The sequence below is a fragment of the Thamnophis elegans genome, chromosome 12, assembly GCF_009769535.1.
Source record: "Thamnophis elegans isolate rThaEle1 chromosome 12, rThaEle1.pri, whole genome shotgun sequence".
NCBI lineage: Eukaryota > Metazoa > Chordata > Lepidosauria > Squamata > Colubridae > Thamnophis > Thamnophis elegans.
Window position 1 is genome coordinate 53,316,350 of NC_045552.1, and position 16,645 is coordinate 53,332,994.

General features: G+C 42.9%; 2 protein-coding genes across 4 annotated transcripts in view; one reads left to right on the top strand and one right to left on the bottom strand.

The window, feature by feature from the left end:
• The window catches only part of XIAP (X-linked inhibitor of apoptosis), a 28,788-nt gene extending 25,122 nt beyond the window's left edge, over window positions 1-3,666 (bottom strand). Inside the window, exon 1 of one of the 3 annotated variants that reach the window (XM_032227563.1) lies at window positions 3,443-3,666. The gene's annotated coding sequence lies outside the window, so the exon portion shown is untranslated. Of the gene's footprint in view, window positions 1-194; window positions 313-3,442 lie in introns of those variants that run through there. The other 2 variants (XM_032227564.1, XM_032227562.1) reach the window with 2 other exon arrangements.
• Window positions 3,667-3,867: 201 nt separating this feature from the next.
• THOC2 (THO complex 2) overlaps window positions 3,868-16,645 on the top strand; it is a 60,662-nt gene continuing 47,884 nt past the window's right edge. Inside the window, exons 1-3 of the mRNA XM_032227561.1 lie at window positions 3,868-4,069; window positions 12,952-12,995; window positions 13,589-13,680. Coding sequence (XP_032083452.1) covers window positions 3,870-4,069; window positions 12,952-12,995; window positions 13,589-13,680 — 336 coding nt within the window. The 5' untranslated portion in view covers window positions 3,868-3,869. The remainder of the gene's footprint in view (window positions 4,070-12,951; window positions 12,996-13,588; window positions 13,681-16,645) is intronic.

The following is a 16,645-nucleotide window of genomic DNA, read 5'->3' on the forward strand; positions in this document are numbered from 1 at the left end:
CCCATGATGCCCCGCAGCCCGCAGGATCCCGGCCGGGGAGGGGTGTTCCCGGTGCAGAAGGTCGCCCAAGCGGGGTCCGTTCGCCCTTCGCCCCGCAGAGAAGCGAGGTTCCAAAGCCCATGGGCCGCAGGACCCCGGCCGGGGAGGATGGGGAGGGTGTTCCCGGGGCAGGGGCTCCCTCCGCCCGCACTCACCCCGCTTGTCCGGCCACCCTCCGCCGGGGAACGCGCTCGGCCAGCCCGAAAAATGGCTGCTGGACTTTCCTCCGCCGCCCCCGAGAAGGAAGAAGCGCCTCCCCGCGGCCTCGGGGAGGAGCTGCCGGAGGATCGGGCGCCCCGCCGGACGGAGGACTCAGCGGCTGGCTGCAGCAATCCGGAGGGTCCCCCGGGGAAAATGCATGGGGGGAGGGTAGCAGGAGTAGAGGGTCTCCCGAGGTTGCTCCTCGCTTCACCCCTCACCCTTTTAGCTCGGATTGCAGGAGCTCGCAGACCCGGAAAGCAGGCGCAGCGCGTTCACACGTGCAAAGCCTGCATCCCTCTGCTACGCAGCTAATCCCCACAGCACTGTCAAATTACATACTAAGACTGGATTACTATTATTCTTCTCTTTCTTCCTAGTAGCTATCTCTTCCCACTTATGACTATAACCAAGTTGCTTGTATCTTTAAATATATTGTTTTGTTTGTTTATAATTTGATTGCTTATTAGTCACCTAGGACTGACTATCACTAAATGTATCTTATGATTCTTGTTGAATGTATTCCATTTTATTTTTCTTTATGTACACTGAGAGCATCTGCACCAAAGACAAATTCCTTGTGTGTCCAATCACACTTGGCCAATAAAGAATTCTATTCTCTTTCCTTATTCTATTCTATTCTCTTTCCTTATTCTATTCTATTTTATTCCCTTTCCTTATTCTATTCTATTTTATTCCCTTTCCTTATTCTATTCTATTCTTTCCTTATTCTATTCTCTTTCCTTATTCTATTCTATTCTCTTTCCTTATTCTATTCTATTCTCTTTCCTTATTCTATTCTATTCTCTTTCCTTATTCTATTCTATTCTCTTTCATTATTCTATTCTATTCTCTTTCATTATTCTATTCTATTCTTTCATTATTCTATTCTATTCCTTTATTCTATTCTATTTTCTTTCCTTATTCTATTCTATTCCCTTTCCTTATTCTATTCTATTCTCTTTCCTTATTCTATTCTATTCTCTTTCCTTATTCTATTCTATTCTATTCTCTTTCATTATTCTATTCTATTCTCTTTCATTATTCTATTCTATTCTCTTTCATTATTCTATTCTATTCTCTTTCATTATTCTATTCTATTCTTTCATTATTCTATTCTATTCCTTTATTCTATTCTATTTTCTTTCCTTATTCTATTCTATTCCCTTTCCTTATTCTATTCTATTCTCTTTCCTTATTCTATTCTATTCTCTTTCCTTATTCTATTCTATTCTCTTTCATTATTCTATTCTATTTTATTCCCTTTCCTTATTCTATTCTATTTTATTCCCTTTCCTTATTCTATTCTATTCTTTCCTTATTCTATTCTCTTTCCTTATTCTATTCTATTCTCTTTCCTTATTCTATTCTATTCTCTTTCCTTATTCTATTCTATTCTCTTTCCTTATTCTATTCTATTCTCTTTCATTATTCTATTCTATTCTTTCATTATTCTATTCTATTCCTTTATTCTATTCTATTTTCTTTCCTTATTCTATTCTATTCCCTTTCCTTATTCTATTCTATTCTCTTTCCTTATTCTATTCTATTCTCTTTCCTTATTCTATTCTATTCTATTCTCTTTCATTATTCTATTCTATTCTCTTTCATTATTCTATTCTATTCTCTTTCATTATTCTATTCTATTCTTTCATTATTCTATTCTATTCCTTTATTCTATTCTATTTTCTTTCCTTATTCTATTCTATTCCCTTTCCTTATTCTATTCTCTTTCCTTATTCTATTCTCTTTCCTTATTCTATTCTATTCTCTTTCATTATTCTATTCTATTCTCTTTCATTATTCTATTCTATTCTTTCATTATTCTATTCTATTCCTTTATTCTATTCTATTTTCTTTCCTTATTCTATTCTATTCCTTTTCCTTATTCTATTCTATTCTCTTTCCTTATTCTATTCTATTCCTTTTCCTTATTCTATTCTATTCTCTTTCCTTATTCTATTCTATTTCAGAATTCTATTCACAATCTTATTCTATTCTAATCCCGGCTGCAAAGCTCCACTGCAATGGAACAAGTGGAGAGAGAGCCACGCTGATCCCGTGGCAGTCCGGAAGCAAATTAGTGGATGGTGCAAGAGAAAACTCTCCACCCACCCAACCCCACCCTTATCCCGAACCCTGAGTTGAGCCCTGTCTTGGGAATGGCAACCTCAGGATTGTCCCAATTGGACTTTCTTGGGGTTGGTTTTTTTCCCCCCTTTGGAAGAGGTTTCACTTCTCATCCAAGAAGCTTCTTCAACTCTACAGGAGAGTGGGGAATGGAAGGATTACGTTGAAGCACTCGGGAGTTTGATATTTTCCCAACTTCCAAGCGCTTCAACGGCCCTCTAAAAAGGACACAAAGGACCAGCTCTCTGCAAGGAATATAAATCCTTCCGTTCCCCATCATCCAGTCAGAGATGAAGAAGCTTCTTGGAGGAGAAGTGAAACGTCTTCAAAAGAAAACAAAAACAAAATTCCAGTTGCCTCCTGAAAAAAACAAGCACCCTTGGGACAACCTGGACCTGGATAACGGGGAATCTCAACCTCAGGATTGCAAAAAATGCAAAAAGGAATCACGGGTTGGAGTAGATCATGCCCTAAGATCATCTTGGAGCCCAAATTTGGGGGTTGCTTGGTCAGAAAGTCCTTCCCCCACCCAACTGATGCTTCCTCTCCCCCCTCCCCAGCCCCAGACATGATGCACGGCTCGTTTGGATTGCCAAGCCCCACGGGGACCCTTCAACTAGGCATCTGCTTTTGCCAGGGAGGGTCAGGATGGGCTCGTTGGAATGCGAAAAAGAGACCCTGTCCGGATGCCCTTTTTTTTGGCAAACACGCAGCTCCCACCCCACCCCCCAAAAAAGTCAATTCACCCATCATGCTAAGTCCTAGCCAACTTTAAAAAGACCTTAACCATGGTTTCTTCTGCTCGTGTTGTGGGGGGCAGGATTTGAACCCCGCACCAATCCGACGTCAATCCGGGTTTTAGGGACATGCAACGCAATCTTGCAAAACCAGGTTTTAGGAGGCTTGGACTCTTTATTTTTTTAAACAGATTAACGAGCCTTAGAATGGATCCTAGAGGTCATCTAGTCCCACCCCACTCCTTCCACTCCCAGAATTCTCCCCTCCACAAAGCCCAGCAATTTGCTGGGTGTTAGAAGCCTAAACTCACTCCAAAGTCCTTCAGGTCGAGACCCACCTCTGATATAACGGACCCCATCATGGGAGGGGGCGGGGGCTTCAAAATCCAGACGACCACAATGACCGAACCTGGACTCCGCACAACCTGGACGGCTTGTCTAAACCCGGTTTACAACCTGTCCGGCCGTCCAACCAACCGCGTGTTGCCAGAGCCGAGGCTTTTAAAGGCGCCGCATGTAGCGGACAGCGAAGCGAACGAAACGCAGCTTCTGGGGCTGAGGATTGATTCTGTGGTTCACCTACCGCAGACTTCTCTTTTCTCCGCCTCCCTCGCTTCGGCTCCCTGGGGTGGAGAGCGAGGGCTTGCAGTTTGCTGTTTGACGTCGCCGCCGCCGCCGCTTTCCTCTTCCTCCTCCTACACCACCACCTCTTGCTGCTCCGCCTCCTCCCTCCCTCCCTCCCTCCCTCCCTCCTCTTCCTGCGCGATGCGGGGCTCGCTTTCCCGGCGTGCCCCGCGCGGCCGTTCTCCGCCGTCCCCTCTGACCTCGCAGGGCCCGTCGTCGTTCAGGCATCCGGGTCCTCCGCGCCACAGGGGGAAGATGGCGGCGGCGACATCCGCGATGGTGGCGGCGGCGCTCCCGGCCGAATGGATCCGCAACTGGGAGAAATCCGGCAAGAGCGAGTTGTGAGTTGTGGGGGTGGGGCGAAGAAGCGTAATGGGTGGGTGGGCCGGACTCCTGCCGATCCCCCCCCCCGTCCTCCCAGGCCGTCCGTCCGTCATGTGGGGTTCAACCCCCTCCCCCCTCTCTTGTCCCGCCCCCCTCCCCGCTTCCCATCCCCTCGAGGCCAAAGACCCCCCTTCCCTCCCCCTCCCCCGCGGCGGTCGCCTTCCCGGCCTCTGGGACTTCAACCCCCAGGATCCTCCGCCCGCCTCGCCCTGGGCTGTAAAGGAGGCAGGAATTCTGGGAGTTGGAGTCTCGAGGCCGCCGGAAAGAAAGTGCAGGCTCCAATGCATCCTTTTTCTCAAAGCCCTGGAATGAGTCCCCCTGGCCCCTCCCCTTTTCTTTCTCTCCCCCTCCCCTTCCCCAGCCTCACTGAGCATCCCACCCACCCCTCCCTCCCTCTCCCCTCCTCCTTTTTCTCCCTCCCTCCATCTCTCTCCCCCTCCTTTCTCCTTGTCTTTCTCCTTTCTCTCCTCCCTCGCTCCATCTCTCTCTTCCTTCTTTCTCACCCTCCCTCTATCTCTCTCTACTTTCTCTATTTCCCTCCCTCCATCTCTCTCTTCCTTGTCTCTCTCCATCCCTATATCTCTCTCTACTCTCTCCCTCCCACCCTATATCACTCTCCATTCTTTCTCTCTCTCCCTCACTCCACCTCTCTACTTTCTCTCCCTGCCTCCATCTCTCTCTACTTTCTCTCTCTCTCCCTCCATCTCTCTCCCTTCCTCCCCCTCCTTTCTCTCTCTCCTTTCTCTCTCCCTCCCTCCATCTCTCTCTACTTTCTCTCCCTCCCTCCATCTCTCTCCCTTCCTCCCCCTCCTTTCTCTCTCCTTGCCTTTCTCTCTTCCTCGCTCCACCTCTCTACTTTCTCTCTTTCCCGCTCTCCATCTCTCTCCTTTCTCTCTCTCCCTCCATCTCTCTCCCTTGTCTCGCTCCATCTCTCTCCTTTCTCTCTCTCTCTCCCTTGCTCCATCTCTCTCTACTTTCTTTTCTTCTCTCCATCTCTCTACTTTCTCTCTCTCCCTCCATCTCTCTCCCTTCCTCCCCCTTCTTTCTCTCTCCTTGTCTCTCTCTTCCTCGCTCCACCTCTCTCTCTACTTTCTCCCCCTCCCTCCATCTCTCTCTACTTTCTCTCTTTCCCTCTCACCATCTCCTTTCCTTTCTCTCTCTCCCTCGCTCCTTTCTCTCCCTTGTCTCTCTCCATCTCTCTCCTTTCTCTCTCTCTCCCTCATTCCATCTCTCTCTACTTTCTCTCTTCCTTGTCTCTCTCCATCTCTCTCTCCCTTCATCCATCTCTCTCTTTTTTTTCTCTTTCCCTCCCTCCCCTCCTCTCTTTCTCGCTCCACCTCTCTCTCCTTGTTTCCCTCCCTCCATCCATCTCTCTCTCCTTGTCTCTCTCTCCCCCTCTTCTCCCCTCCTCTCCTTTTTCCAGACTTGTCAAATATCTGTCACTTGGGCTTCTTAGCCCAACGGCATTTCAGGATTTGAGTTTGGCCAGTCTAGAGAAAAGAAGGACTAGGAGGGACATGATAAGGCGGCAATCCAGTATTTGAGGGACTGCCACAAAGAAGAGGAGGTCAATTTATTTATTAAAGCACCAGAAGGCAAGATAAGAAACAATGAATGGAAACTACTCAAGGAAGGAGAGAACCAACCTGGAATTCAGGAGAAACTTCCTAACAGTGAGGACAATGAACCAGTGGAACAGCTTGCCACCAGAAGTTGTGGATGCTCCAACACTGGAGGCTTTAAGAAGACACTGGATAACTATTTGTCTGAAGTGGGATAGGGTCTTCTGCTTGAGGAAAGGGTTGGACCAGAAGACCTCCAAGGTCGCTTCCAACTCTGATATTTTGTTAATCGATGCAACAGTTTGCCGCCAGAAGTAGGTTCTTCATTACTGGAGGTGTTTAAGAAGAGACTAGACAGTATCTATCTGAAATGGTATAATTTCATGGACGGTGGGCTGGGATAGAAGACCTCCAAGGTCCCTTCCAGCTCGATTCTGATTCTTTTGTCCTATTTTGACTTCCAAGGTGTCTTCTTCGTACATGCAAAAAAAAAAAAAAAAGATCCACAGAAAGGAAAGCCATCTATTGAAATGTTCTTAGGAAAATGAAGCACTAATATAGGGGAGCCCCCCCCCCTTCTCTCCCCCCCCCCTCTATTCTTTACCTGCCTTTAAATCTTTTCAGGGATACTTTGCCTCATTCTCTTAATGTGAGTCATAGATTTCAAGAGTAATGGTTTGTCTGTATGTCTTAACGCAACAGTGGAGTTAGCAAAATCAGTTGGAGGTTTTCAAGAAGAGATTGGACAACCATTTGCCTGAAATGCTATCGGGTTTCCTGTTTGAGGAAGGGGTTGGACTAGAAGACCTCCAAGGTCCCTTCCAACTCTGTCATTCTGTTAAATCCCTTAAATCAGGGTCATGGACTGGGGACGGGAACATCTTTAAAGAATTTTTTTTAATCCAAAATGTTCTAACAAAGTCCAGTTGAGTTCAGTGAGGACTGTTTCTGCTGTTCAGTGTTGTTGGGTAAAGCTTACATTCCTCTGACTGGAGGCTTTGTCCATGTATCTATTTTAATTTATTTTACGGTATGCTATTGTCATGCCCAGCATGGCTCCTTCGGTTGAACACATTAGGGGTCACAGCTAATGACTGCTAATGTGCTCAAATCCCAGCTAGTTTCTATTTAACCGAAATATCTTTTAAGCCGCCTTTTGCTGTTCATAGGAAACGTATAGCAACTTTGGAAAAACATACCAAATGAATGCAGGTATTACCAGTAAAACCCCCAAACAGAATCAAAATGTTGTGTTATATGCATTGATATCAATATACATTGATATAGCTGTTTGTAAAATTCAGAATAAGGGAACTTTTTCTTTCATTTCCACCTACAACTGAGGTGAAGCTAGCTGTCTCATGTTCTGAAATAATGAATCCCCCAGTTTAATTCAGTCTGCAAAGAAAATCCTCGGAGAATGCATTAATTGTACTGCATCTCACACAAAGCCGGGATCCTTAAGAAATTAAGACTTAGAATGAATAAGTAAATTTGAACCCTCTCTTCTGCTTTTACTCTTTATCAAGTCTATCTATGGTTGATCGATATACAAATCAGAATTTTTGTAATATTTTCCTTTTAAAGGCCCCAAAATATACAGGTTAGTCAAGAACAATCCAAAGTAACTAGTTTGCACATAACACTAACATGCTCGTTGATAATCATTTGGGTTATTTTAGCAGTTTTTATTGATAAGGATGAAACTAGTGTGAATAATGAAGCAATGTGCGTTAATCTAATCACAATAAGCCCTGTTACTACACAAGTAGTAGCCAAAATTGTGAAAACCTTTTGGGAAAAGTACAGTATTTTGGGGTTTGATGGCTAATAATACCACTTTTTTGGCGGGGTAGTATCATAAAATGGTTCACCGACAAAAGGGCGAAGGACAAAACCGCGTCCGACAAAACCGCATCGCTGATGTCATCAACAGGGCGACAACAGCGCAGAGACAGAAGCACTCTGTAAACCCTAAACCTAAACTTAACCCCTAAACCTAAACCTAACCCCCCTAAACCTAATCCTAAACCTAACCCTTAACCTAAACCTAATCCTAACCCTTAACCTAACCCTAACCCTTAACCTAACCCTAAACCTAACCCTTATCTTAAATTGAATCGGCTTTCTTTCAACGCGCTATTTAAAGCGCCCTTCTTTCTCTGCGCTGGCTGTTGTCGCCGCGTTGATGACGTCAGCTACGCGGTTTAGTCGGGCGCGGTTTTGTCATTCGCCCTTTTGATGGGTCACGCCATAAAATTATCTATCAATGGAAAGATAATTTAATCAAGAATGTAATGCAATACTTTTTCTGAAGGATTTGCTATTGCAATAGCAGTTATAAAGAAGAAAAGTGAAACACGTAGAAAAAACGAGATATGCAAAAATTATCACCATGTGAGTTAATACTTAGTTGGGTAACCTTTAGCATGAATTATGGCCTTACAACGTCTTCCCATCAAGTGAACCAAGTTTTTTTTACTTCTGCAGCTGTTATAACGTGAAATCAAGATTGAATGATTGCTTCTATTAACTGGGTTTGATTGCTGGCTCCATTTGGCTATAACTTTTCATAGAATACAGATAATTGAACCAACTTTGTGACCTTACATTCTTGATTAAATTATCTTTCCGTGGATATATGATTTTATGGTACTACTGCTGAAAAAGGGGTGTTATTAGCCATCAAACCTCAAAAATATTCTACACTTTTCCCAAAAGGTTTCTACAATTTTGGCTACTACTGTACAGTTTTATGGTAATGTTAATGGTCAATTTCCAGATGGAAAGATAGATAATATTAGGGTGTTTTTTTTTTCCCTAATGGAGACATCAAAAGTACATTTGGATTAATAAACATAAAAGCATACATATAAGCAGAGGCCAAATTATGGTGTAACAATGTTGTTCGTGATCATTCTTTGGTCAGTTGCTTTAAAAAATGTGGACTGGTCATTGACTTGCCACTTGGCTGCATTTCTGATCCCTCCGAATTTACAATTTACATCTAATTTTTTGTGTGACAAGGTTTAGACCAGAAAATGCAGCCGTGGAAACTGTTTTAATACGCCCATATTTCTGCAGGAGAACACTGCTAAATAGGGTTAATCTGGATAAGAAGCATTGACTTGTTTATGTAACTTATCTGTGCACAAACACAACGGTTGGTATTTCCCTAGTGCCCCTTATTATCAACTCTCCGGTGTGCTCTATTATTTGTCCTCTTAACTTGTGTTGCCAATTTAAGACCCAGCTCGCTTTAAAACATGGATCTGAACACCTTCGTTTGCAGAAAAGGATATTGTGACCGATAACGGAAGTTAAGATGCAGAGTGTTGGCATCAGGATTCAATGTAGCTAAGGCAGGTTAACGCTGGAAATGGGCATTTTAAACCAACAGACGAATAGAATTCCAATAAGGAATAACATGCTGCAATTATTTACAATCCCTGTGTAGAGGAATTAGTAGAGAGGTTTCAAAATGTTCTTGGTTCGCGCCACTCGGGGGTTCTTCATAGTGTGGTACAGTTTCTCCAAGATGTAATAGCACAGCTCGGAAACTCCGAAATGTAACAGAACCATGAATTTCACCAGGGCACCAATGGCATATTTTAATATTTTTGAGGGAAGCATAGTGATATTAGACTAGTAATTTGCGCACTATGCGACAGATGTTCAGTATTGAGGCGCTTCCCTTGAAAATTCAAAATAACCTGCGGAACTTCAGAGTGACAGTTCGGGAAACATGGCATTAGTCTTTCAATGTTCACTAAGAACTGGAAGTTTTCTTCATCTAAAGTCCAGTAATTAAAATGAGCCATGCAATTTTAGGCCTGATTAGGTTATCTGGTGTCTCCTCATTTCGAATTAATAAAAGGCCTTAACAGAGTTTCCCAAATATATTCATTTTTTTTTTTGTTTAAAACTGCCTTCTCTTTATCATAACCACACTAGGGATGGCAAATCTATACTCCTTTTCACATGGTTATTATCGTAGAAATTTTAAAAGTATTTGGTGAAGAACCGCTCCAGTGGTTTTTTTTAGATATAGCCCTTAATTCTGATAGTGTAAGTACGTCCTTCTTAGATGAAACTTACATTCCAAGTGCATAATCTTCAAAGAGAACAAAGAGCAAAATTAACCCCCTTCCATCATGAGTAAGGTATTAGGTTCCTAAAAGATTTGACACTAATGAAAGAAGCCATATAGTGTACATAACCTCCACTTTACAGAGTAGTAATCTCAAGGGCATATATTATACCAAGATTATTATTTTTTTATATCCTCTAATCCCCTGTTTTTCAAACTTGGCAACTTTTAAAAGATGTATGGATTTCAGCTCCCAAAAGTTGAGGAATACAGGTTGAGGAAATCCACACATTTTAAAAGTTGCCAGCTTTGAAGTATATTGAATTAGTTCGTATCGTCATTAATACAAGAAATCATCTACTGCTTTTCTGGATCTTTTTTTTTTAAATCTTCGCACAAGCCCAACAGAGTTCACCAAGTGCCAAGGCAGTTTTGAAATGGAAGACATTTGTACTTCCTTCTGGTGCTTGCAAATTTCAGCTAACATGGAGAGAAGGGAAGACAGTAGTGAAGAACTAATCGATGGAAGTTGGGAAGTTGAAAATGGAAGACATGAAATTGATAAACACGAAGGATCCAGTCAGTTGACAATCCCAGATCCTACAGCCTCACAATGTGAATTAACGGCCGAGAGGAATACAAAATTGGGATCTCTTTTGTTCACTTCAATATTGATGGTCAACAATCCATTGAGTGACCATTCAAAGATAAGATAAGCGACTTGCATCTCTTTTCATACTTAAGACCGTTGCAGCAGCCCCATAGTCACCTGATCAAAATTCAGATGCTTGGCAACTGGTTCATAGTTATGACGGTTGCAGTGTCCTGGTGTAATCCCCTTTGGCGACCCAAGCAAAGTTCAAGGAGATTCCAGATTCATTTAACAACAGTGCTGCTAATCTAAAACTGCAGTAATTCACTTAATAACTGTGGTGAGAAAGTTGGCAGAAAAAGACAAGATAGATGAGATAACATTTATTGCCACTTTATTCTGGGACTACTTTGGCACACATTAAAAGTGTAATTCTGATGCCTGCACTCAAAATTTGTGTGTGTGTATGTATGTATATATATATATATGTGTGTGTGTTGTATTTGTGCTGATAAATAAATAAAGGACACAAATACAACACAAATGTAACAAAGGCAACAGTAAAAATATTGGGTTTCTGTCTGGATGGTCTCTTGTGACGAGCCGATAGACAGAGAAAGGAAGCAGTAGGCTTCCTCCCATATTTGGGCATACCAGGGGTTGTGACACTAAATATATATATGTATATGTGTGTGTGTGTGTGTGTGTATATGCATGTATGTATGTATATATGTATGTATATATGTATGTGTATGTATATATATGTGTGTATGTATATATGTGTGTGTGTGTGTGTGTGTGTGTTTGTATATGTGTGTGTATTGTATGTGTATATAAATATAAATAAATATATGGGGCAAAACTCAACTTTTATAAATAAATATATGGGGCAAAACTCAACTTTCACTTAACGTCAGAAATGTTGGGCTCAGTTGTAAGTCGAGGACTATCTAATCAGTGGCCTTTTGTTTTCAGTCATTGTATTCATCTGGTAGAAATTAGGGGTTGATCTTTGTTATTTGCATGACATTAACAATAGCAAAACTTCAAAGCAACTTTGGTCAAGCGTCACTTGTCTATGGAATGTTTCAAACTCCCTCTTTTTTTTTTCACCCATCCTCTTTTGCTAACTGATTTGTCAATTAATAGAACAGCTGTTTGCCTGGCTTAGCTGGCAGCTGTGAATATTGCTATAAGTAGTGATAGGCTATGATTAATAGCAATTCCTCCATAATTTTACATGACAGTCAATTTCAGTGTTTTTCTTTCATACTTATTACAGCAAAAAATGAAGACAAATGATGATTTTATTTTGTTTATAGAAAAGAATGTCCAAAGAACCCTTTCAGTTAGTGCTTGGTTTAGAATTACTGCTTAAGGACAAATTCATTTTGTAAAACTTAAAAACAGAGTGAGTTTGCCTTTAAGTAATAATATGCTTAGACGCTATTAGTAGATTCTTAGAATCTCCGAGAAACTGCCTGAAATTCAAAATTTAGAAAAGAATCCACAGCTCTTCACCATTAGAGCTTTGACTGTGTAGTGAAGTGTTAATTTTTGAGCATCAGATTGGATTTAAGAGCTCCAATTTTGGATGTACTACTTTAAAGAAACAAAATTCAGCTTTCAAAGCATCAACTACATAGATGCTCCATTTGAATTAAAAGCCTTTTAAAAGTACGTTGCCGAGATGAAAATGTATAATATGAAAATGTAATTTAAAATGTAATCATTAAAGCTTAAATCTAAAATTTAGTAATTCTCCCAATGTTTATGTTTTTATAGCATTCTGTAATTAGGAGAGTTTTCTTGCTTGGCAAAGTTGTAATAAATAAAAACCTCCACAAAAGTTTTATTCACTTAAAAAAAGAAATAAGGTTTTGATAGCGTCTAAAAAAGGATCTCCGCTACATATCCATAGTCCCTCATTCTGCTACAGTACTTAAAATTAACCTAAAATGTTGATTATCAATAAAGCTTCATGTCATCTTTTCAACTCTACGTTCAAAATATTATTCCCGTTGCATGTTACAATCAAAGGGCACAGTTCTTATTTTCTTTTAAACATTTCCTAGGTCTGACTATATTTCTTACAAAGGAAGGGGTTTTCATGAATTACAGACCATAATGATGCAATGGCCTGACCTTTAATCAGCCACAAATTGGTAGCTGTTTAATGGCATCCTTTCTCAGGGAATTGACCTAATTGTTTTCCTTTTGATTTGTCCCCAGCGTTTGATTGAACATTAAAATATTATGACTAGCCGCAAGAATAGATTTCACTAGGCCAGAGGTCAACAGCCCCGTGGCTTTGGAGCTGCATGTGGCTCTTTCATCCCTCTGCTGCGGCTCCCTGTTGCCGGTCGGCTCTACAATTGATAGGGCTTTCGGTTAGGACAGGTAGAGGAAAAAGGACGCTGTGTGAGAAGGAGACTCTTATGGTGGGGGGACCGGATTTCCAGTCGGCTTTAGAATTAAATGGGGGCTTCCCGGTTAGGACCTTTGTGGCTCTTTGAGTGTTTAAGGTTGCAGACCCCTGCACTAGGCAAACCCTTCACCAATTCTGGATACTAAACAATGTCCGTTTCCTTTCAGCTTGCAGCTCTGTCGCGTTCTTTCTGAAAATGCAACTTTTAGAGGTGAGTAAAAACCCTGGGGGTTTTCGTAACTGAGGTCAAACTGTAAAAAAAATAAAAAATAGAATAGAATAGAATTTTATTATTTATATGCCGCCCTTCTCCGGGAGGACTCAGGGCAGCGAACAATTCAAAAAGGAAAAAAGGGGAACATAAGAACGAAATACAAATAATAAAAATAAGCAACAGTCGCACAACCATACATGTCGAGAGGGGAGGGAACTCATCACCCCCAGGCCTGCTGGCAAAGCCAGGTTTTGACGGCTTTTCGGAAGGCCTGGAGAGAGGTGAGGGTCCGAATCCCTGCGGGGAGTTCATTCCAGAGGGCCGGAGCTGCCACAGAGAAGGCCCTCCCCCGGGTAATAGCCAGGTGGCATTGGCTGGTAGATGGCACCCGGAGGAGGCCAACCCTGTGAGATCTGATGGGTCTGTGGGAGGTAATCAAAATCTGTCATATACTTTTCCATAACCGACAACTGCAACTTACAAATAATTAGAAATGGCTTACATTGAGGAAATACGGCGCGGTTTTAAAATATGTATCAGTAATATTCCTTGGAATATACTATTCAGTCCCTCTTTGTCTTGCCTCCCAGGTGTCCAGCAGGCGCTCTATGAGCTTGCGTACCACGTGGTCAAGGGAAATCTAAAGCATGACCAAGCATCAAATGTTCTTAATGATATTATAGTAAGTATTTATTTCTACTTCGGTAGTAGTTCCTAAAGCAACTGCCTTTTAGCCTGATGTAACGTTCCCGTGGTTCGTCCATGAGGCCAATGTGGAGAAAAGACAGGACACGATCTTTCTTGGGATGGAGCGACCCAGATTGGGGGTCTGAGAGCCCCTTTTATTGAGATAGGACAAAGGCAGGAGGAGCAATAGCATGTGGTTAAAAACAGCCTGTAAAAGTACAATTTCTAATCTACTGCTCAGGGAAGTTCTGTCTATATATGGTCAAATCCTGGGCGTCATTGGTAGGGCACATCTGAGAATGTTATGTTATGCACTATCAGGATGTTATGGGGTTTTAGGAGTTTGTTTTCTCCTGTGTGGTTCAGCGTGGCTCTGCATGCCCAGGTATGAACTGGGCCATGGGTGACACACACCTACACAAGGAACTATATTACAACAGCCTGACATGCTCCAATTTAGTGGGAATTGTAAGTGTGATGGAGCACAATAGCAGAGTGCGGTACTGCAGGCTCCTTCTGCTGACTGCCGCCTGCCTGCAATTTGGCAGTTCGATTCTAACCAGGCTCAGGGTTGACTCAGCCTTCCATCCTTCCGAGGTGGGTAAAATGAGGACCCAGATTGTTGAGGGCAAGAGGCTGACTCTGTAAACCGCTTAGAGAGGGCTGTAAAGCAGTATGAAGTGTTATATAAATTTAAGTGCTATTGCCATCTGTGGCTTAATGACATCGGAAACGGTCTTTGCTGCGGCAAGTTCAAATCCCAGCACAGCGTGACGAAGTGAGTTCCCGTCACTTGACTCTCAGCTTCTGCCCACCTAGCAATTCGAAAACATGTCCCACACGAGTAGAAAAATAGGTACCACTTCGGTGGGGAGGCAATCGGAACTTTGTGTGCACTGTTAGAAGAAACCCTGTTGGTGCTTCATTTCCCCAGTGGCAATGCAGATTTGTGAGGTGGCTTTGGTGGAGGGAGGGGACCCTGGATAAGGCAGCAGGAAAGCTACTCGGCTTTCTTTCTGGGGTGGAGATAGCTAGACCCCTTCTGTCAACACCTGTTCTGACCTAGGCTGCCCAAGAGCATGAAGCAAACTCCTTGTTCCGGAAAAAAAAAACCTTTTATTAATTGACTGTGAATTCTGCTCATTCACATCCAGCAAAGTCTTTCAAGGGAGGATTTGCAGTCACAGACCTTATCTGGCTTGGAGAGCTGCCAGGCCGATATTTGCAAAAACTTGGCAAGGAGTCTCGGAGAGTCACGAACCAATGAAGCGAACTAATTGTCTCCTGCAAACTCCACTCCCCTTTCGCTCCTCTTTTATTTCCTCTGGGAGGGGCCATTCATCATCTACCTGTGGCCTTACTCCCAAGCCGACCCCCGTTCTTTAGCTGTTCCCTTCGTCTGGCAACTCTGCGCAAGCGCACACTGGGAACAGGCTCCAGCTGTTCGCCTGCCACACTGATGTCTGACTCTGAAGGCAGCTGATAACTATCAGATGGCCCTGGCCTCCTCTCTGCCTCCGACACAGAGCCTTCATCAGAGCCTTCCCCAGACTCCAGGACTGGCCCATCTTCCTCCCCAACCTCCTCACTGTCCGAATCTGCTGCCAACTCTGCTGGCAGGCCACAACACCTTGAGAAGCTCATGAGCATGAACCAAACAGAATTGGCAGCCTTAGGCAGCCAAGCTGCTATTCTGCATTGGTATTGTAGCTTCCTGGCTGACATAACATCGCCATGTACTAAATAGATAAGTGGGAACTATCACCTCCCCAAATTCTCTCAGCCAGGATGACTGCTGATCACCTTGGTTGGAAATTCTGACAGTTGCAGCCTGGCTCCACAGGTAGTCCTCAATGTACAACAGTTCATTTAATGACCATTCAATGTTACAACGAAAGGTGGACCATTTTCCCACACCTTTGCAGCATCCCTGTGGTCACATGGTTTTCATTTGGGTGCTTGAAAACTGGTTCATATTTATGATGGTTCTGGTGTCCTGAAAACACGAGATCATCTTTGGTGACCTCCTGACCAGCAATGAGGAAGCCAGATTACCTTAACAACTGTGTCCCTAATTTAACAACCGCAAGGATTGACTTAACCAACGCAGCGAGAAAAATCATTTAAGACGGGGCAAAACTCGTCGGACAAATTTCTCACTCAGCAGCATAAATTCTAGGCTTCGTTGTTGTAAATCAAGGACTACCTGCCTTTGCAAGTTTCCCAGATTGAAGGACAACATTCTGAACCTGTAGTACTGCTTTAACTTTGGTGGCAAACAAACTTTAAAAAAAACTTACGGTGCAAAAGTTCTTGGTTTAAAAGTCGAGAAGAAAACCGAATTCTAGAAAATGAAGTCCTTTGATCCTCCTCCTTTCAAGATGGCTGAAATAAAAAGCTCCCGGGGGAAAAGGCTGGATGGTTGACCTATTAACTTCAAGCCTGTTGCCCTAGAAGCTGTTACTGATTCGTGTCCATTTTGACATAATTATATTGTTTTAGCTTTGGGCACTCGGAAAGCCGACCGTGGTTTATGATTAACGCTTCAGGTCTGCACTTTAATTAAGCGGTCGCTACTCTTAGGCTCCAAATCAGAGTAGTTGGAAACGCAGCCCTGCTCAAGGCAAAACACTTTGAAATGCTCCTTGTTTAGAAGCAATAGCAATAAAACTTAGACTTATATCCCACTTCACAGTGTTTTACAGCCCTCTCCAAGTGGTTTACGGAGTCAGCCTCTTACCCAACAATCTGGGTCCTCATTTTACCCACCTCGGAAGGATGGAAGGCTGAGTCAGCCTTGAGCCCGGTGAGATTCGAACTGCCAAATTGCTGGCAGCGATATACTTAAATAGTTAAATCCACTGTCACACTCAACTTTGCTGCTGAAGTCAGTTTTTAATTCAACTGGCGTCCTGCCCTAAATGTAATTAATAGGTCTGAGTTGGAAGGTTAAGGACATT